The following is an 18,523-nucleotide window of genomic DNA, read 5'->3' as shown; positions in this document are numbered from 1 at the left end:
GGGAGAAAATTGTGAAATGTGTCTCAGAACTCTCTCCCTGGGAGAAAAAAGATTCTTGCATCAACTTCCGGACAAGTTAGCCAAGGGTAGCCCCATGGGCATTAACTTCCCCACATGTCCAGGTCGCACATCCTTCAGTGCTTCCAAGTGGATCTCATGCCAAGGCAACAGAGCAACCCTGGGGCCACACCTGTTTTGCACACCTGTGCAAAACTGGTCGACTGGTCCAGCTTGTGTCAGTGCTCACCCATGGGGTACTCAGAATTGTTCTATACAGGAGGGGCACAGGGATGGTGGGCTGGTCGGAAATGTGGGGGATAGAGGACGAGAGGATTTATTTTAGACCTGTGTTTGACTGTAGTGGCTTGGAGGTATGTGATGGAGATTATGGAGTGAGGGGAATACAATTTTCCCAACCCCACCCCTTGGCGCTATCATTGTGCTCACCTGGGGTCCACTCTTCTGTGGTTAGGGTGACTGGGACACATGCCCAGCATTGCTGCCAGGAGCCCACCCTGTGAAGGTGGTAGGGGTAGAGAAGTGGAGAGTGCAGGTAAGGGTGTCCTTGTGAGCTGAGCAGTCTCCAAAAAGTGCCCACTCCCTGTGGGATCTATGGTCTACTCCAGTAGTGGAGGAACATGACGAAGGAGAGTAACTCTGGTGCTAAAACAAAAGGAAACCAACACCAAAAAAGCCGGCTGGAAATGTAAAGCTTACATACTAACCCCAGGCATAGCCAATGAAGCTGCACCTCCCACTTCTGAGGCACCGTTCTGCCCTCCCTCTCTGCTGCCCAATGCGGACTGCCTGTGATGTTTGCTTGTTCATGCATGGTGATAAGGGAGGAATGCAGGTGTGGTTTCCACAGACCACACCCTCTAAGGAGGTGACTGACAGAAATGGGTAGGCAGAGGGAGCTTCCTCAAGCCACACACTTAAAACACCAAGGCCACCCTGCTTTGACTTATGTATTTTCTGGGTGAAGAAGACTCAGATCCTCTATCAAATAAAAAGGAAGTTGGAAGGGGAAATGACACCTCCATGACATATTAGTCCCTGAAAATCTGAGTGGTTTGCATTATTTTGGAGACAGCAAGAAAGGAACATCTCAGAAGAGAGGCCTCACCCTTTGGTTTTTACCACAAAAGAAAAAAAGAAATTTTTCTTCAGCAAGTACCGTAAGTACATCTACTATTATTTTAATATCAGACAACTTGGCATAACTTGTTACCAATAAGCTGACTGCTTTTTAAAGTAGCATATCTTCACTACTACCTCTGAGAGGCATGTTGTTGTTAGCTGCCACCCCATGCACAACAAATCGGACCATTGTGATTCATAGAGTGTTAATTGGCTGATTTTTCAAAAGTAGATCACCAGGCCTTCTGCCTAGTTCATCTTAGTCTGGAAGGTCCACTGAAACCTGTTCCCAGCATCATAGCAACATGGAAGCCTCCACTGACAGATGGGTGGTGGCCGTGCATGAGATGTGTTGGCCAGGAATCAAACTCAGGTCTCCTGCATGGAGGGTGAGAATTCTACCACTGAGCCAGCCACTGCCCCCCTTCCCCCACCCCCAGACAAATACTTGCCCTGAAAGGAGTCTTCCCAGGGTCTCTTATTTCTAGGGAGGTTACAGCTTCCCAAAACATTTGAAGAATCACTATTAGAGTTGTGACTCATCCTTTCAAATTTCCTAGATGCTGACAGATATTCATTTTGTACTTTGAATTTGAGTTTTTTTAAGCCACTAAAGTTCTGGTGAAAAAGTGTGGTCAAGCTAATCTTAGTTATAAGAGCGTCTGACTAATAAAGTAATTTGGTGTGGCTGGACAAGTAGCTCTCGGGGAAGGGGGTTCCCAAAGAAACGCTGAGAACACTTTCTGGGCAGCACCATGGGACTAAATCTGTAGTAGCAGCCAGACAGAACCATTTTGGAGGAATCGTTTTCTTTCTAAATTTTCATATATTTTCTGGAAAAAAAAATCAGCTACCTCACATTATAGAACATAATATAAATAAATAATTTCGCAGAGTGTGTCCTTTTCTTCTCCTTTTACCGATACGCTTTTTCTGTTGATTGAGATTGTCTATGTTTAAGATGCTAAGTGCCATTTAAGAATTGAGACACTTGACTTCCTATGTTAATATGTTAAAAAAGAAGTTGTTTCCTCGCTTAAGCCCTATCTTGTACTGAATATGTCCACCCCGGTTGCTCTGTGCTTCTCTGTTTGTTCTAAAGAGGATCTGAACTCGAACGAAAGACATTCCATGGAAGAGTTGTCGCTGGTTCTCCCAATGCCACAAGGCAGGGCTACCTCCCAAAGAGTTTAGCCCATCTTTGCTTTTCCCTCATTGTCATATTCTGGTTTCATGGTCTCTCAGGTTAAGGTCACCTACTCATTTCAGGAAGGCAACTAGGGAGATATACAACCTTTGGTTGGCAGACTTTCCTTCCTGGGGGCTTTTATACATGTATACATATATACTTCTTTTTTTTTTTTTTTTCTCTTTCTGTCTCGGGTATTAAAAAAAATCCACAACCTTTTATATGGGGGAGTTTGGAGACTCAGATACACCATCCAACCACTAATCTGTGTATTTTTCAAACATCACTGGAGAACCTTTGATAGGAGAAAATTGAGTTTTCCTCTGCCCCTCCCTGGGGTGGGAGGCGTAGAAGGTGCCCAGGTCTTATTCGACTCTAATTGATTTGCTTTCCTTTCTCTCCTAAGCATCTGAAGCCATGGGTCACACACTGATGCGAGGAACACCACCAGCCCAGTGGCCACAGTTCAAGCTCTTTCGGCTCTTAGTGTTGACTGGCCTTTTTCACTTCTGTTTAGGTAAGCAACTTTCAGGAATTTACCTGAGTCCACTGTGAAGGGGCTAAGAGAAAGGAGCTGGAGTTCCGTGTGCCGCCTGCTTCTGTCACCCTATGAGCTGAAAGGGATCTTGAGGCAGAGGTGTCACTAGAGGGGTGGGAGATGCAAACCACACCTGATGACACTGTCAGAGGGGGTGACACCACAATGACCACCTATTAAATTTTTGTGCAGTGTTTCAGCAGAAATTTATTATTTTTTTATTGGAATATCCCTGTAGTTAATTATAACAAATTTTTTTCTTAAGCCCAGCTTATATGTATCAATATACCTACAAGGCTAAAACCCTACGCTCATTTGCTTTTGAACTTTCTAATACAATCTGGTCAGAGCTGTTTTCATTACTCAATTACAATGACGCTTTGAAGCACGTGGTTTTGTCTGCACACACTACAAGCAAGCTTTGTTTCTGTTGCTGCCACTGTTTTTATAGTCTCTGATTTTGTCCAATTTTCTGGTGTTTTATCTACAATATTGTGGTAATTAGTATTTGGGAACTTATATCTATAACTTTTTTGAGAATACAGTGGCAATTACAGGAAAACAAGGAGAAAAATCAAAAAAGGTTTCCATTCAGTTACTAATAACGTTGTATGTAATTCAGTGTAGATTTTATAAAACAGTTTCGTTGTTAGTCCTCATCTAAGAAATATTACATTTAAGCAATTTATAACTCTACCACCTATTATTCTATGATTAAAGTTGATAACAAACACATGTATAACAACTATTGATTATGTAACTCTTTGATAACTAGAAAAAAAAACAGTTTAAAACATGAGGTGGGAGAAACGCTGTTTCTTGATACATGTTTAGAAATATAAGTTAAATATTCAGTTTTTTAAAAATTTTAGTCTCCTTAAAATTTTCTTTAAAAACATCTTGCAAATGTATATCTGACTTCAATGAAATTTTCAGGGTTTAAGTTTGAATTATGGTTTACAAAAATAGCGACACTTTAAAGAATGAGTTGGCAAAGGCATTGATTTTCATGAAGTCATTCATAGGTTGGCAGCTTTGAAGGCCAGGAGAGAAAAGTGCTGACTTAGTGGAGACGTTTACTAAGTGCAGAAATGCTTGTATGTTTGTTCCTGTTTAGTTTATGGTATTATTTCACTTATGAATATGTTTCCATTTGCATTTGTCTACAACTTCTACATTATTTGGGCCATTATTGATTATGCAAGCCTAATTCATTAATGTATTTCATGTGATGGTAAAGCTTAACGTTAAAACAAACACAATTTTGATGTAATTCTTAAACATTTTTACTCGAAATCTATTGTTTTCTTACTGAATTTTCACTTTAATGACATGAAAGTATGTAAATGTAAATACATTTAAGCTGTATGATTTTTCTATGATACCGTGATTTAAAGGCATAATTGTAACTTTGCTAGCTGTTCAGGACTCACAATTGACTCGATGGCAACAGGTTTTAACAGGTAGTTGTTTGTGTCACTCATGCTGTCATTACATTCAGTGATATCTGGGAATTATGATTTATGACTAATATTAGTGCAAAAAGCATTATTAAGGATTCTGTATGGTCTGGTACGGGAGGAGGTCCACGGAGGAGGCGGGCTGATGCCATGAGTTACCTCACTGGGTACCACCAACCCTAGTGATATCACTGTCTTCATAGTGTTTCTAGTCCAATTTAAGGATGAGAAATTTGAGGCCCAGGGAGGCTACAGTACCTGTTCGTGGTTGCACAGCAAGTTAGAGGCCAAATTAGTCCAAGAACCCAGATCTTAAAGACAGGTCAGGCCAATGTTATTTTTAACAAACTCATAAAATGGATACAGAAGTCAGCAGAAAGTTGTGCTTTCTTCTGGGGAAACTAGGTGCTCACTTATATTTGCAATGTGCTAAGGGCGTTGGTGATATAGTGGTTAAGTGCTTGGCCACTTACTGAAAGATTGGTGGTTTGAACCCACCAGCCACTCCGTGAGAGAAAGTTGTGGCAGTCTGCTTCCGTAAAGAAGCAGCCTTGGAAAGCCTATGGGTCGCAATCAACTCTAGGGCACACGACAAGTGTGTAGGTCTAGGGCTCTATGATTCTCAAATTGTATCTATGGAGCAGCTCAGCTAGAGTGTTCTGCCTGTAACATTGAACAATGATGGTCTTCTTTCTAAATTGAAGGAAAAAAGAGAGTAACTGTGGAATACAATTTTTTTTTTTTTAGCTATCACTCTCAAATTTTTATTTCGAAAAATTTCAAACCAACAGTGAAGTTGAAAGAATAGTCCGTGAAACTTCACCCAGATGCGCTAGTTATTAGCATTTAGTCACAGTGCTTTCTGAATATAATTTTTTTCATGTTAAGCTTTTCTCTTAATATTTGCTTCTATGCTTTGGTTGCTGATGTCCTTTGTCAGTACTGGCTTCTGACATCAAGTGGTATCAGATTGAGCACAAAACTCTATTTCCAGTGATTTTTAGTTTATTACATGGGTAATTCGGGTGTGTCCTGCAAAGAACACCTTCCCTTCTAGAGGCTTCTGTTCCAGCTCTGGTAGTCTTAAGGGTGCTGGACTTAGTGGACTCTCAGGGAGGGTGGGGCGCCTTGCTGGCAGGATGGTGTTCTTTTTTTATTATTATTAAATTTTGTTTATTTTGTTGTTGCTATTGTTGAGAATCTGAAATTGTTGAGGGTATACACAGCAAAACATACACCCTTCCAATGGTTTCTCCATATAAAATTCAGTGACATTGATTACATTCTTTGCGTTGTGCAACCATTTTCACCCTTCCATTAACATAAACTCACTGCCCCCTGAGGTAGGCTGGTATTCTTTTTTAATGTCGGGAAAGCAAAAGGTCTGATTCTATAGAGCTGCATGACTCCAGGTTTCCTCAAAATAAAGAGGGGGCCTTTGACTCCTGCACGGGTTTGCCAGTCTGCAAAGACCCAACTAGCAACAGTCCTTGTCTTAAACGCTGCTTACTTTAAACATGACTGAGCACAGGCATGGCCCGGAATGACCGGGGTGTGGGGGAGGGGAATTGAGGGAAGGGAAGAGGAGTGGGGGTGGGGGTTGGGGACTTCAATGACGGCAGGTTTTGTTTTTTTTTTTTAATTTCCTATCCTGAATTGTTAAATTTGCTATTTTACTCCACTGCAGAACCAAGAGAACCATGACTTAAGTCTCACAGTTTACATGTCAGATTTTGTATGTACTTGACAATTACATTTCCAACAGTTATAATTTTCTTCTGGGAAGTTGGAGAGGGGCTCCCAAATTAGAGTTCTCTGGGGAATGTGAATAAGTTCAAAATATTTAGAAGGAAATGTATACAGGCTTCCTAGAAATGAAACAAAACAAGAGAGAGAGAGAAAAGGAGAAAACAAAAAATAAAACCAAGTCTTCAGCAATTGCACCAAGAAAATAAGAATCAGAGGTATGTGGAAGGAGGTGACCTTTCAGCTAAAGAAAGGAGGTTCAGGAAAGCACCTCGGTCTACAGCTACATACAGAAATGGTCAGCAGTTCGAATCCACCAGCCCCTCCTTGGAAACCCTGGGGGCAGTTCTAATCTGTCCTATGGGGTCGCTATGAGTCAGAATTGACTCAATGGCAACCATTTGTTTTTGTTTGTTTGTTTTCATCACTGAGTCAACAAACCAATTCACAGGTTTCTTATGTCTGAGCACCTACTATGCGCTGGGTGGGCCATAACGGCTGATTCCTGCCTTCAGCGAGGTTTGAGTATGCTAGTTGGGGAAGGTAAAACCAACTCACACGAAACAAGGAAGAATGGTGAAGTGCCTGGGTCTGACCATCGGAGCCCAGGATCTGGGGGGGAAGGACCCTCCTTAGTGGGCTGGAGCAGCCCCTTTGGCAGAGGACAGGTGGGAGAGAGAGAACTGGGCACGGCTCAGCACGGACAAAGCCACAGAGATGGGGGTGAGTCCGGCTCAAACATTCATTCATTTGGTTAATCATTTACTAATTCAGCAAACACTGGGCATCTCCCACATACAAGGTACTTTTCTAGATCCTAGGGACAAATTGTGAGCAAAATTGTCATGGTTTTTGCCCTCATGGGATTTATAAAAAAAAAAAAAAATTTTTTTTTTTTATGGGATTTATAGTCATGAAAATTAATCAAATAATCACTCAAAAGAATGCGTGCTCAAGAAACAGAGGGAAATGCTTGGAAGGAAAGGTACCTGGGCTCTGTGAGGAGGCAGGAGGGAAGGATGAGAGTGAACAGGAGAGGAGTGGAAGGGACAGCATGCAAGGAGACACAGAGTGATCCAGAAACGGAGGCCAGCCAGGTTGAGACTGCAGAGGGAGGCAGGAACCAGATCCCACAGGGCTTCTGGGCCACAGCTAGGGTTTGGGTTTTATTCAGAGAGCCCTGGAAACCACCGGGAGAAGGCAGTGACAGAAACTCCAGCAGTGCTCCTCACACTTTCATTATACATATGAATCACCTGGGGGTCCCATTAAAAATCCAGATTCCGCTTGGGTGGGTCTGGGATGTGGGCTAAGAGTCTGCCTTTTTAACAAGCTCCCAGGTGATGCCCATGCTTTTCCTTGAATAGTAAAGCTCTAAAGGACAATTTAAAAGACCCGGTGTTGCTGAAGTGTAAAGAGTGGCTTTTATGGCAGCCAGGGTGGTTGTCAAAACCTATAGGAGGCAATTTGAGTAGCTTACATGACAGGAGGATAAAACAAAACAAAACACCCAACTGCTGTGGAGTCAATTCCGTCTCCTGGTTGGTGACTCCCCGTAAGTTTTTCAATGGCTGATTTTTTGCAAGTCAATCACCAGGCCTTTCTTCTAAATTTCTTGTGAGTGGACTCAAACTGCTGACACTTCAGTTAGCAGCCAAGCATGTTAACCATTTTCACCACCCAGGGACTGTACATGAGGCAGCTTTGATTAAAAGAATGGAGCTGGAGGGAAATGGATAGACTGGATGGATGTGTATGATGGTGGGGCTTTGCCAGTGTGGAGCGAAGATGTGAGTTGCTACCACATTGTCTCAGTGGGAGACAAGCCTGAGTGAATAGAGAGGAGTAGGAGCCCTGGTGGCACAGTGCTTAAGAGCTCGGCTCCTAACCAAGAGGTCAGCAGTTCAAATCCACCAACTTCTTCTTGGAAACCCTATGATGCAGTTCTACTGTGTCCTACAGGGTCGCTATGAGTAGGAATTGACTTAACAGCAATGGGTTTGGTTGGTTTTGTTTGTTTGTTTTGGGGTTTTTTTTTTTTTTTTTTTTTGGCTTTTGATTCAGGGGAGAAGCCCTGGTGGTGCAGTGGTTAAGAATTCAGCCGCAAACCAACAGTTCAGCAGTTTGAACCCACCAGCTGCTCTGCGGGAGAAAGACATGGCGATCTGCTTCTGTAAAGACTACAGTCTTAGAGACCATATGGGGCAGTTCTACCCTGTCCAGTAGGGTCACTGTGAGTCAGAATTTTCTGAAATTAGATAGTGACGATGGTAGGACAACGCTATGAACATACTAAAATGCACTACGACTCAACGGCAGTGGGTTTGGGTTTTGGTTTTGGTTTTCATTCACAGCAGAGGATTTACATATTAGACCTTCTTCTTCTGCCTGGGTCAGGAAGCCTTGAACCTTTGGCAGAAGTGCTCACCCTCTCCACCTCCCCAGCCATTGCTGCCCAGGGCAGGTGACCCCTCTCTTCTTGGACCGGGGGACCAGCTGAGCTTCTCTCCACCCCTGGTTTGGCAGGCACTCTCCATGGAGGCAAAAATACCTGACTTGGGTTCTTCAGAAACTTGTGGCTGTAAGGCTAGGGGGTCTAACAGGGCAGCTCCTAGAGGGGCCAAGATGGGCAGCTCCTTCAGAGCTGGGGTTCTTTGAGGAAGGTACAGCGGTAAGGGAGGGGATAGGCCTATTGCAGGAGTAGGCCAGGGATGCAGGAAAAGTATTGGCCTATATGGCAAAAAAAAAAAAAAAAAAAAAGGGTAATTAATGTGCTTGGTTGCTAACCAAAAGGTTGGAGGTTCACGTTTACCCAGAGGCACCTCAAAAGAAAGGCCTAACAATCTGCTTCTGAAAAATTAGCCACTGAAAACCCTATGGAGCACAGTTCTACTCTGACACAAGTGGGGTCACTATGAATAGGAATCGACTTGACTGGTAAATAAGACTATGGCATAAGGGCCACTGAACTAGGAAAAAAGTAAACACCCCCAAAGTGCCACCATTAACAGGGCCACCACCAGAAGCCCCAGTGTGACTGCCAGAATGCTGTTAGCCAAGGGGTCCCATGAGTGACGGTTTTGTTATTACCACCCTGACATCAACTCTTCAAGTCCATAAGCATTTTTAAGGTATAAACACTGTTTAGAGACACACACATACACAACGTAAGGGTCAGATTTACAGAGTGTACAGGCTGGGTCTCAAGGGAAAGAAAGTCAGGAGCAATGTAAAAACAGGTCTGACTTCCTCAGGAGACAAGTCTGAGCTGCTGAAGGGCGGATGTCTCATCCTTTCATGTTCCCAGCACCCAGCCCAGCTCCGGCACATGTCCTCTCAATGCTAGTTCATTGCATCAAGACCCAAAAAACCATAAGAAACCCCAAGAGTATGGCCCCCAGATGCCCTTTTAACTCAGTACTGAAGTCACACGTGAAGTTCACCTTTCAGCCAAAGATTACACAGGCCCATAAAACAAACAATAACATACATAATTCAACCACGGATAGGAGACTAAATGGACACACCAGACCAAAAGCAAAGAGGAGAAGGCAGGAAGGGACGGGAAAACTGGACAAATGGAAATGGGGAATCCTAGGTCAATAAAGAAAGAGTGTTGACACATTGTGGGGTTGGCAACCAATATCATAAAACAATCTGTGTATTGTTTAATGAGAAACTAATTTTCACTATAAACTTTCACCTAAAGCTCAATTGGAAAATAAAACAAAACAAAAAAAAACCACTAGTTGCCATCAAATCAATGCTGACTCATGGCGATTCCATGTGTGTCAGAGTAGAACTATGCTCCTTAGAGTTTTTAATGGTTGATTTTTTGGAAGTAGATCGCCAGGCGTTTTTCTGAGGTATCTCTGTGTGGACTCGAACTGCTAACCTTTAGGTCTGAGGCAGAGCACATTAACTGTTTGCACTACCCAAGGCCTCCTCACTACATCAAAGGCACTTAGAAAGGTGTCCGAAAAAGACACTTCCATTGAAAGGACATGCGCAAACCACTAACAGCAAAATCTCTGGACGGTGAGATTATAGGTGACTTTTTATGCTTTTCTGTATTTTCCACTCTTTCTAAAATGGATGTGGCTTAAAGTCAGGAAAAGTATTTCAAAAGCACACTTAAGCGCTAAGCAAGATAATGTACGTCACGGCGCTGCACGCATTTTAAAATGCAGTGCCCAGCCACTTCCTTCTCTTTTCCATTAGGAGAAGTGGTGACGCAGTGTCCACATCTGCCCCTGAGGACCTTTGCTGTCAGAGCAGCTTCTCTGGCTAAACTCACTGAAAGGAAACTGGTGGCCAGGCTGCTGGGCCACGTGGAATCTCTCTTGCATGGATGGGTTAGGGAAAATTTTCATCTTCCCAAAGAATTCCTGCATGGTGAAACAGTTAAGCGCTCAACTGCTAGCTGAAAGGTTGGAGGTCTGAACCTATCTAAAGGTGCCTTCTACCACTCATCTATCAATTTTTCCTACTGTGGCAGCTTACATGTTGCTGTGATGCTGGAAGCTATGCCACTGGTATTCAAATACCAGCAGGGTCACCCATGGTGGACAGACTTCAGCAGAGTTTCCAGACTAAGGCAGACTTGGAAGAGGACCTAGGGATCTACTTTTGAAAAAATTGGTCAGTGAAAACCTTCTGGATGGCAGTGAAACATTGTCTGATATACTACCTGAAAATGAGCCCCTCAGGTTGGAAGGCACTTAAAATATGACTGCGGAAGAGCTGCCTCCTCAAAGTAGAGTCAAACTTAATGATGTGGATGGAGTAAAATTTATGGGACCTTCATTTGCTGATGTGGCATGACTCAAAATGAAAAGAAACAGCTAAAAACATCCATTAATAACAGGAACATGGAATCTACAGAGTAAGAATCAAGAAAAATTAGACGTTGTCAAGAATGAAATGGAACACTTGAAGATTGATATCCTAGGCATTAGTGAGGTGAAATGGACTGGTATTGGCCATTTTGAATCAAACAATCATATGGTCTACCATGCCGGGAATGACAACTTGAAGAGGAATGGCGTCACATTCACTGTCAAAATGAACATTTCAAGATCTATCCTGAAATATAACACTGTCAGTGATAGGATAATAACCACACGACTACACGGAAGACTAGTTAATACAACTATTATTCAAATTTACCCATCAACCACTACTGCCAAAGACGAAAAAATTAAAGACTTTTACTGATTCCTGCAATCTGAAATTGATCAAATATGCAATCAAGATATGCTGATAATTACTGATAACTGGAATGCAAATTTGGAAACAAAAAAGAAGGATAAGTATTTGGAAAATGTGGCCTTAGTGAAAGAAACAATGCCAGAGATCACATAATAGAACTTTACAAGACCAACGAACTAGCCACTGGAAATAACTTTTTCAACAACATAAACAGCAACTATACACGTGGACCTCACTGGATGGGATACACAGGAATCAAACATACTACATCTGTGAAAAGATATGATAAACAAGACAAACCAAACCTGTTGCCGTCGAGTCGATGTTGACTCAAAGCGATCCTATAGGTCAGAGTAGAACTGCCCCATAGAGTTTCCCAGGACCGCCTGGTGGATCTGAACTGGCATACTTGTAGTTAGCAGCTGTAGCACGTAACCACTACACCACTAGAGTTTCTGAAGATATGATAGAGAAGCCCCATATCATCACTCAGAACAGGCTTGGAGCCGACTGCAGTACAGACCATCAGTTGCTCATATGCAAGTTCAAGTTTAAGCTGAAGAAAATTAAAACACATCCACAAGAGCCAAAGTACAACCTTGAGTATATTCCACCTGAATTTAGAGACCATCTCAAGAATAGAGTTGACAGACTGAACACTAATGACCAAAGACCAGTTGAGTTGTGGGATGACATCAAGGACATCATACATGAAGAAAGCAAAAGGTCATTAAAAAGACAAGAAAGAAAAAAACAAAAATGGATGTCAGAAGAGACTCTAAAACTTTCTCTTGAACATAGAGCAGCCAAAGTGAATGGAAGAAATGATGAAGTAAAATAGATGAACAGAAGATTTCAAAGGGTAGCTCTAGAAGACAAAGTAAAGTATTATAATGAAATGTGCAAAGAGTTAGAAAACCAAAAAGGAAGAACACACTCAGCACTTCTCAAGCTGAAAGAACTGAAGAAAAAATTCAAGCCTCAAGATGCAATTTTGTAGGACTCTATGAGTAGAATATTGAACGATTCAGGAAGCATCAAAAGAAGATGGAGGGGATACACAGAGTCACTGAATCAAAAAGAATTTGTTGACATTCAACCATCTCAGGAGGTAGCACATGATCAAGAACCAACGGTACTGAAGGAAGAAGTCCCAGCTGCACTGAAGGCCTTGGTGAAAAACTAGGCTCCAGGAACTGATGGAATACCAACTGAGATGTTGCAACCAACGGATACAACACTGGAAGCACTTAATCATCTATGCTAAGAAGTTTGGAAGAGAGCTACCTGGCCAACTGACTGGAAGAGATCCGTATTCATGCCCAGTGCAAAGAAAGGTGATCCAACAGAATGTGGAAATTATTGAACGATATCATTAATATCACATGCAAGTAAAACTTTGCTGAAGATAATGAAAAAAAGAGCTGCAGCAGTACATTGACAGAGAACTGCCAGAAATTCAAGCCAGATTCAGAAGAGGACGTGGAACAAGGGATATCATTGTTGATGTCAGATGGACCTTAGCTGAAAGCATGGAATACCAGAAAGATGTTTACCTGTGTTTTATTGACTATGTAAAGGCATTTGACTGTGTGGATCATAGCAAATTATGAATAACATTGGGAAGAATGGGAATTCCAGAACACGTAACTGTGCTCACGGAGAACATGTACATAGACCAAGAGGCAATCATTTGGACAGAACAAGGGGACATCGTGTGGTTTAAAATCAGGAAAGGTGTGCTTTTGGATCATACTCTTTCACCATACTTATTCAATCTGTATGCTGAGCAAATAACCTGAGAAGCTTGACTGTATGAAGAATACAGCATCAGGATTGGAGGAAGACTCATTAACAACCTGTGATATGCAGATAACTCAACCTTGCATGCTGAAAGTAAAGAGGACTTGAAGCACTTAACGATGAACATCAAAGACTACAGCCTTCAGTATGGCGTATGCCTTAACATAAAACAAAAATCCGCACAACTGGACCAATAAGCAACATCCTGATAAATGAAGAAAAGATTGACGTTGTCAAGGCTTTCATTTTACTTGGATTCACAATCAATGCCCATGAAAGCAGTAGTCAAGAAATCAAATGACATACTGCATTGTGCAAATTTGCTGCAAAAGACCTCTTTAATGTGTTCAAAAGAAAAGATGTCTCTTTGAGGACTGAAGTATGCCCAACCCACGCCATGGTATTTTCAATCCCCTCGTGAGCATGTGAAAGCTGGACAATGAATAAGGAAGACCAAAGAAAAATCTATGCCTTTGAATTATGGTGTTGGCAAAGAGTACTGAATATACCATGGACTGCCAGGAGAACGAACAAACCTGTCTTGGAAGAAGTACAGCCAGAGCGCTCCTTATAAGTAAGGATGGTGAGACTTTGTCTCACACACTTCCGGCACGTTATCAGGAGGGATCAGTCCCTGGATAATGACATCATGTTTGGTAAAGTAGAAGGTCAGTGAAAAAAAAGAAAGATCCTTCTCAAGATGGATTGACACAGTGGCTGCAACAATGGGCTCAAGCATGACAAGGATTGTGAGGACGGTGCACGATCAAGAGTGTTTCATTCTGTTGTACATACGGTCACTATGAGTCAGAAATGACTTGATGGGACCTAACAACAGCAACAGAGGTGCCTTGGTAGACATGTCTGCTTCTGAAAGATCACAGCCTTGAAAACTCGATGGAGCAGCTCTACTCTGCACACATTGAGTTGCCGTGAGTTGGAATCGACTTAATGGCAGATAACAACAACGACAACTCATCTTTCTAGTCTGAGTTTTAAGTTATTCATGAAATTTTATTATTTACTTATCTATACCTCCCAATTTTCTCTGCATTGTTTGCAATACATAAAATTCACCATTTTAAGTGGACACTTCAGTGGTTTTTAGTATATTCACAGTGTTGCACAACCATCACAACTGTCTAATTACAGAAAATTTCTATCACCTCAAAAAGAAACCCCATATTCATTAGCAGCCACACCCTATTCTCTCCCCTCCACAGTCCCTGGCAACCACAAATCTACTTTCTGTATCTATGGATTTGCCTATTCTGGACTTTTCAAATAAATGGATTAACACAATATATGGCCTTTTGTATCTGGGTTCTTTCACTTAGCATGTTTTCAGATTTCATCCATGTTGTAGCATGTATCAGTACTTCATTCTTTCTTATGGAATATTTATGATGCAGATTGAGTTCATGAGAGGTGCATCGTTTGTGTAAAAATAGTGGCCTCCACACTTGTTGGCAAATAGCTTCTCCTCCTAATGAGCTGTGTTGGGGAATTGAAGTGGTCTGGGCAGCAAGGTGGCAAAACAGTGAGGAAAGGCAGGGCTGGGGGTTAGCACTGTTGGGGGTCCCCAATGTACCATACCAGTGGGGCAGATCACAGACCTCCACCACGAGAGGTGAGCAGAGTTGCCTTCCCTATCTATCTTGTCTTCCCTCCTTCTCCCCTCTCATAGCCTCTGTCCCTTCCTGACTGCTGCTGGGTAGAGGTGGCTGATGGGCATTTCACCCACTTGTGGGCACTCAACTCAGTCCAAACATCCACCAGTTACTGTGCTTATGCCCATGCCATCCAGGGCGTGGTTCAACAAGTCAGGCTGCTGAGAATGACAGGAACAGCCTTGTTTAAAAATAACACCTTAATCTGAATAGCATTTCAGCTAAGAAAGCACTTTCCCATCTGAGTTTCCCATGGTAATTATGTGAAGTAAGCAGGGGATGTCTTATCATATCCATTACAGAAACAGAACCTGAGGCCCAAAGAGGTTAACCAACTGGTTCAAGTTTGTGCTTCTAAAATGCTGTGGGTAGGACCAGACCTCACTTCCTAATGTCTAACCATGCATTTCCCTAATGGCTAATGATGCTGAGCATCTTTTCATGTGCTCACCGGCCATTTGTATATCCTCTCTGGTGAACTACCTATTCAAGTCCTTTGCCTGCTGTGAATATACACTAACTTGTATTCAGCAAGTATTTATTGAGCACCTACTACGGGCCAGGTACTCTTCTAGATACTGTGGTTATGGCAGTGAAGAAAATAGACAAAGCCCCTGCTCTTAGGGCTCAATAAGGAACTAGATATATAAATATACATCAGCTAGAGACAAGTGTCTTGAAGAGAAATAAATTAGGATATGGGAATAAAGAGTAGAAGGAAGGATGGGATCATGGAGGATGGTGCTGTTCAGGGAGAGTCTGAAAAGGCCTTTCTTTGTAGTCTATCTGAGTCTGGAAGCTCCACTGAACCTGTCTACCATGGATGACCCTGCAGGCATTTGCAATGCTGGTGGTATAGATTCCAGCATCATAGCAACATGCAAGCCACCACAGTATAACAAACTGACAGGCAGGTAGTGGTCTTAAGTGGTAATGCTGAGATTTCATGAATCCAACTGCCCCCCTCTTCCCCAAAGTCACTGAAGCGAACAATAGTCTTCTGAAGATTTTCAACTGTTATTTTTATTACTGTCTGCATGTTATGGGGTCCCTGAGTATGGAAGCTGAGTCCCAGTGGGAATTTCCAAATCAACTAGAAGATTTTTGGTTCCTCTTTTCAGTTTGGTTCTTCCTCACCATCAGCATATTTGTGAGGCGGCCTCAGACAGAAGCCTCAAGCAGCCCATTGAATCGTGTGTCACAACTGACCTTTAGAGAGACACCTACACTTCTCCCTAGATGTCTGGACAAAAACTCCTTAGGAATCATCACTGAAATTAGATTGCTTAACTTTCAGTTATGATTTCTTTTTGACATGGCACCACATGTCAAAATCAATTAGAAATCCTGGATGACTGAGCTATATTCTGTCATATTATCTGTTTGGCTCATAGCAAGACCACAGTCCTATATACCCAACAAACCCCCTGAGTGAAATGGAAGGCCCCAGGGAGGTAGCGGTGGGGCAGGAGGAGGGAGAAGAGAAAAGGAAACTTTTACAGAAGACCTGCTATATACTAGAGAGTTTTTCTATTTTTATCATTTAATCAATTTTAATTTCACAATAATCCTGAGGAGTAGGTAACATACCCATTTTACAGATAAGCAAACTGAAATTGATCAGCAAGTGGCCAAGCTGGGACTAGAATCCAAGTCAGTGGGAATCTATCATCCATGATCCTTTCACATATAACTTGGCTTTTGTTGTATCTCTTTTTAAAGGAAGTTCAGATCAGGTCCAGTCTATCTTTTCATTTCTTCCCCCTTTTCAGTCATATTCCCTAAAGTAGAGACTGGCAATGTTCAGCACAATTGCCAAAAGGGGTTCCTACGATTGTTGTGAGTCACCTCACCCTGCTATGAAAAGATCAACCATCACAAAACCCTCTTCCTAAGTTCTCTTATGGGGCCTTATTCAGTCTGATTGAGTCCTGAAGAATGGCCTGTGAGAATGGAGAAATGCTAGTGCCCCATAATCCTGTCATCCATGAAGAGTGAGGATCCAGAAATGAGATCCCTAGACATGGGCCTCCCCAAGAGGGTCTGTGTGGCTCCAGGATACAGGGTGTGAAGGACTCAAGTTGGTAGCACTCAGTGAGGGGTACCCAGTTGTGAAAGAGCTTGGGTCTTAGAGAGACACAGTTTTTAGGTCTAGCACTGCATAGGAAGAGTGCCTTCTGGACAAAAAAAAAAAATCAGAAAACAGAGTCTGACAAGGGATGGTGGTGCTGTTTATGGGTGCTAGACCCTAACAAGGAGATGGAGTTTGGAAGCTGAAATGTTGATATTCCTAGGATGTGCTGATGGCAAATTGGCAGAATGTTCTAAATGGGGTCCCTCTTAGCAAACCCAGGCTATAGGGCAACTGTGTGCTTGGATTACAGGTGGACAGGAAAGATACAGAAGCTGGGATGTAGGATCCATTTGGGTAGCTGGGTAGTCCAGGGATGCTACCAAGGCCTTGTCTGGGTGGAAGTAAGGACAGTCATTTCAGCCTGAAGCCATGGAGTTAATCCAGGCCTGGACAGAAAAGGACTCTATTTCTCAAAGCAAAGGAGTTCAGAAGTGGGGCTGGAATGGGGTAGGGTCAGTGTTGGGGTACTTATCCTAGAAGAGTGGATGTCTTAGCTATCTAGTGCTGCTATAACAGAGATACCACAAGTGGATGACTTTAACAAAAAGAAACTTATTCTCTCACAGTTTAGGAAGCTAGAAGTCCAAATTCAGGTTGCCACCTCTAGGGGAAGACTTTTTCTGTCAGCTCTGGGGGAAGGTCCTTGTCATCAGTCTTCCCCTGGCCTAGGAACAACTCAGCACAAGGACTCCAGGTCCAAAGGACACACTCCGCTCCGGGCTCTTCTTTCTTGTGGTAATGAGTTCCCACTCTCTCTCTCTGCTCACTTTTCTCTTTTATATCTCCAAAGAGATTGACTCCAGATACCTAATCTTGCAGATTGTGTCTGCCTCATTAATAAAACTGCCTGTAATCCTGCCTCATTAACATCATATCGAAAGCCAAAACCAAACCTGTTGCTGTGGAGTCAATTCCTACTCATAGCTGCCCTATTGGACAGAGCAGAACTCTCCCATAGGGTTTCCAAGGAATAGCTGGTAGATTCAAACTGCTGGCCTTTTGGTTAGCAGCCAAACTCTTAACCACTATGTCACAGGGTTCCATCATAGAGGTTAGGATTTACAACACATAGAAAAATTACACCAGATTACAAGATGGAGGACAACCACACAATACTGGGAATCATAGCCTAACCAAGTTAACAAACATTTTGGGGGACACAATTCAATCCATAACATTCCACCCTTTGGCCCCCCAAAATTCATGTCTTTGCCACATGTAAAACACAGCCACTCCATCATATCATCCCAAAAGTCCTAAATCAAGTCCGAGTTCAAATTCCATCCTGGGGCAAAATTTCTTCTCATCCGTGAAATCTAGAACACAAGTTGCAAAATCTAGAATACAAGCTTCCAAAGTACAATGGTGGAACAGACACAAGGCGAACATTTTCATTACAAATGGGAGAAATTAGAGGAAAAGGGATAACAGGCACCGAGCAAGTCAGCAGAACACATTACATTAGCTCTAAAGCCTTGAAAACAATCTTCTGTTCTCTGAAACTATTTAGGCAATGCCCCTGCCCTCTAGACTCTGTGTGCTGGCCACATTCTCCAGATTCTGGGTGGAGGCCTCTCAGCCCTGGGCTTCAGCTCAGTCTTCCAGGCCTACTGGGATGGCAACTCTGCTCCT

The 18,523-nt window shown here is 42.6% G+C and overlaps 1 protein-coding gene across 1 annotated transcript in view; it reads left to right on the top strand.

The window, feature by feature from the left end:
- The first annotated feature begins 917 nt into the window (after window positions 1-917).
- CD80 (CD80 molecule) overlaps window positions 918-18,523 on the top strand; it is a 55,197-nt gene continuing 37,591 nt past the window's right edge. Inside the window, exons 1-2 of the mRNA XM_023551759.2 lie at window positions 918-1,178; window positions 2,736-2,846. Of these exons, the coding sequence (XP_023407527.1) occupies window positions 2,747-2,846 (100 nt within the window). The 5' untranslated portion in view covers window positions 918-1,178; window positions 2,736-2,746. The remainder of the gene's footprint in view (window positions 1,179-2,735; window positions 2,847-18,523) is intronic.

Source organism: Loxodonta africana, chromosome 1, assembly GCF_030014295.1.
Source record: "Loxodonta africana isolate mLoxAfr1 chromosome 1, mLoxAfr1.hap2, whole genome shotgun sequence".
Taxonomy (NCBI): Eukaryota; Metazoa; Chordata; class Mammalia; order Proboscidea; family Elephantidae; genus Loxodonta; species Loxodonta africana.
Note: the sequence above shows the minus strand (reverse complement) of the source record. Positions and strands in the feature narration are given on the sequence as shown.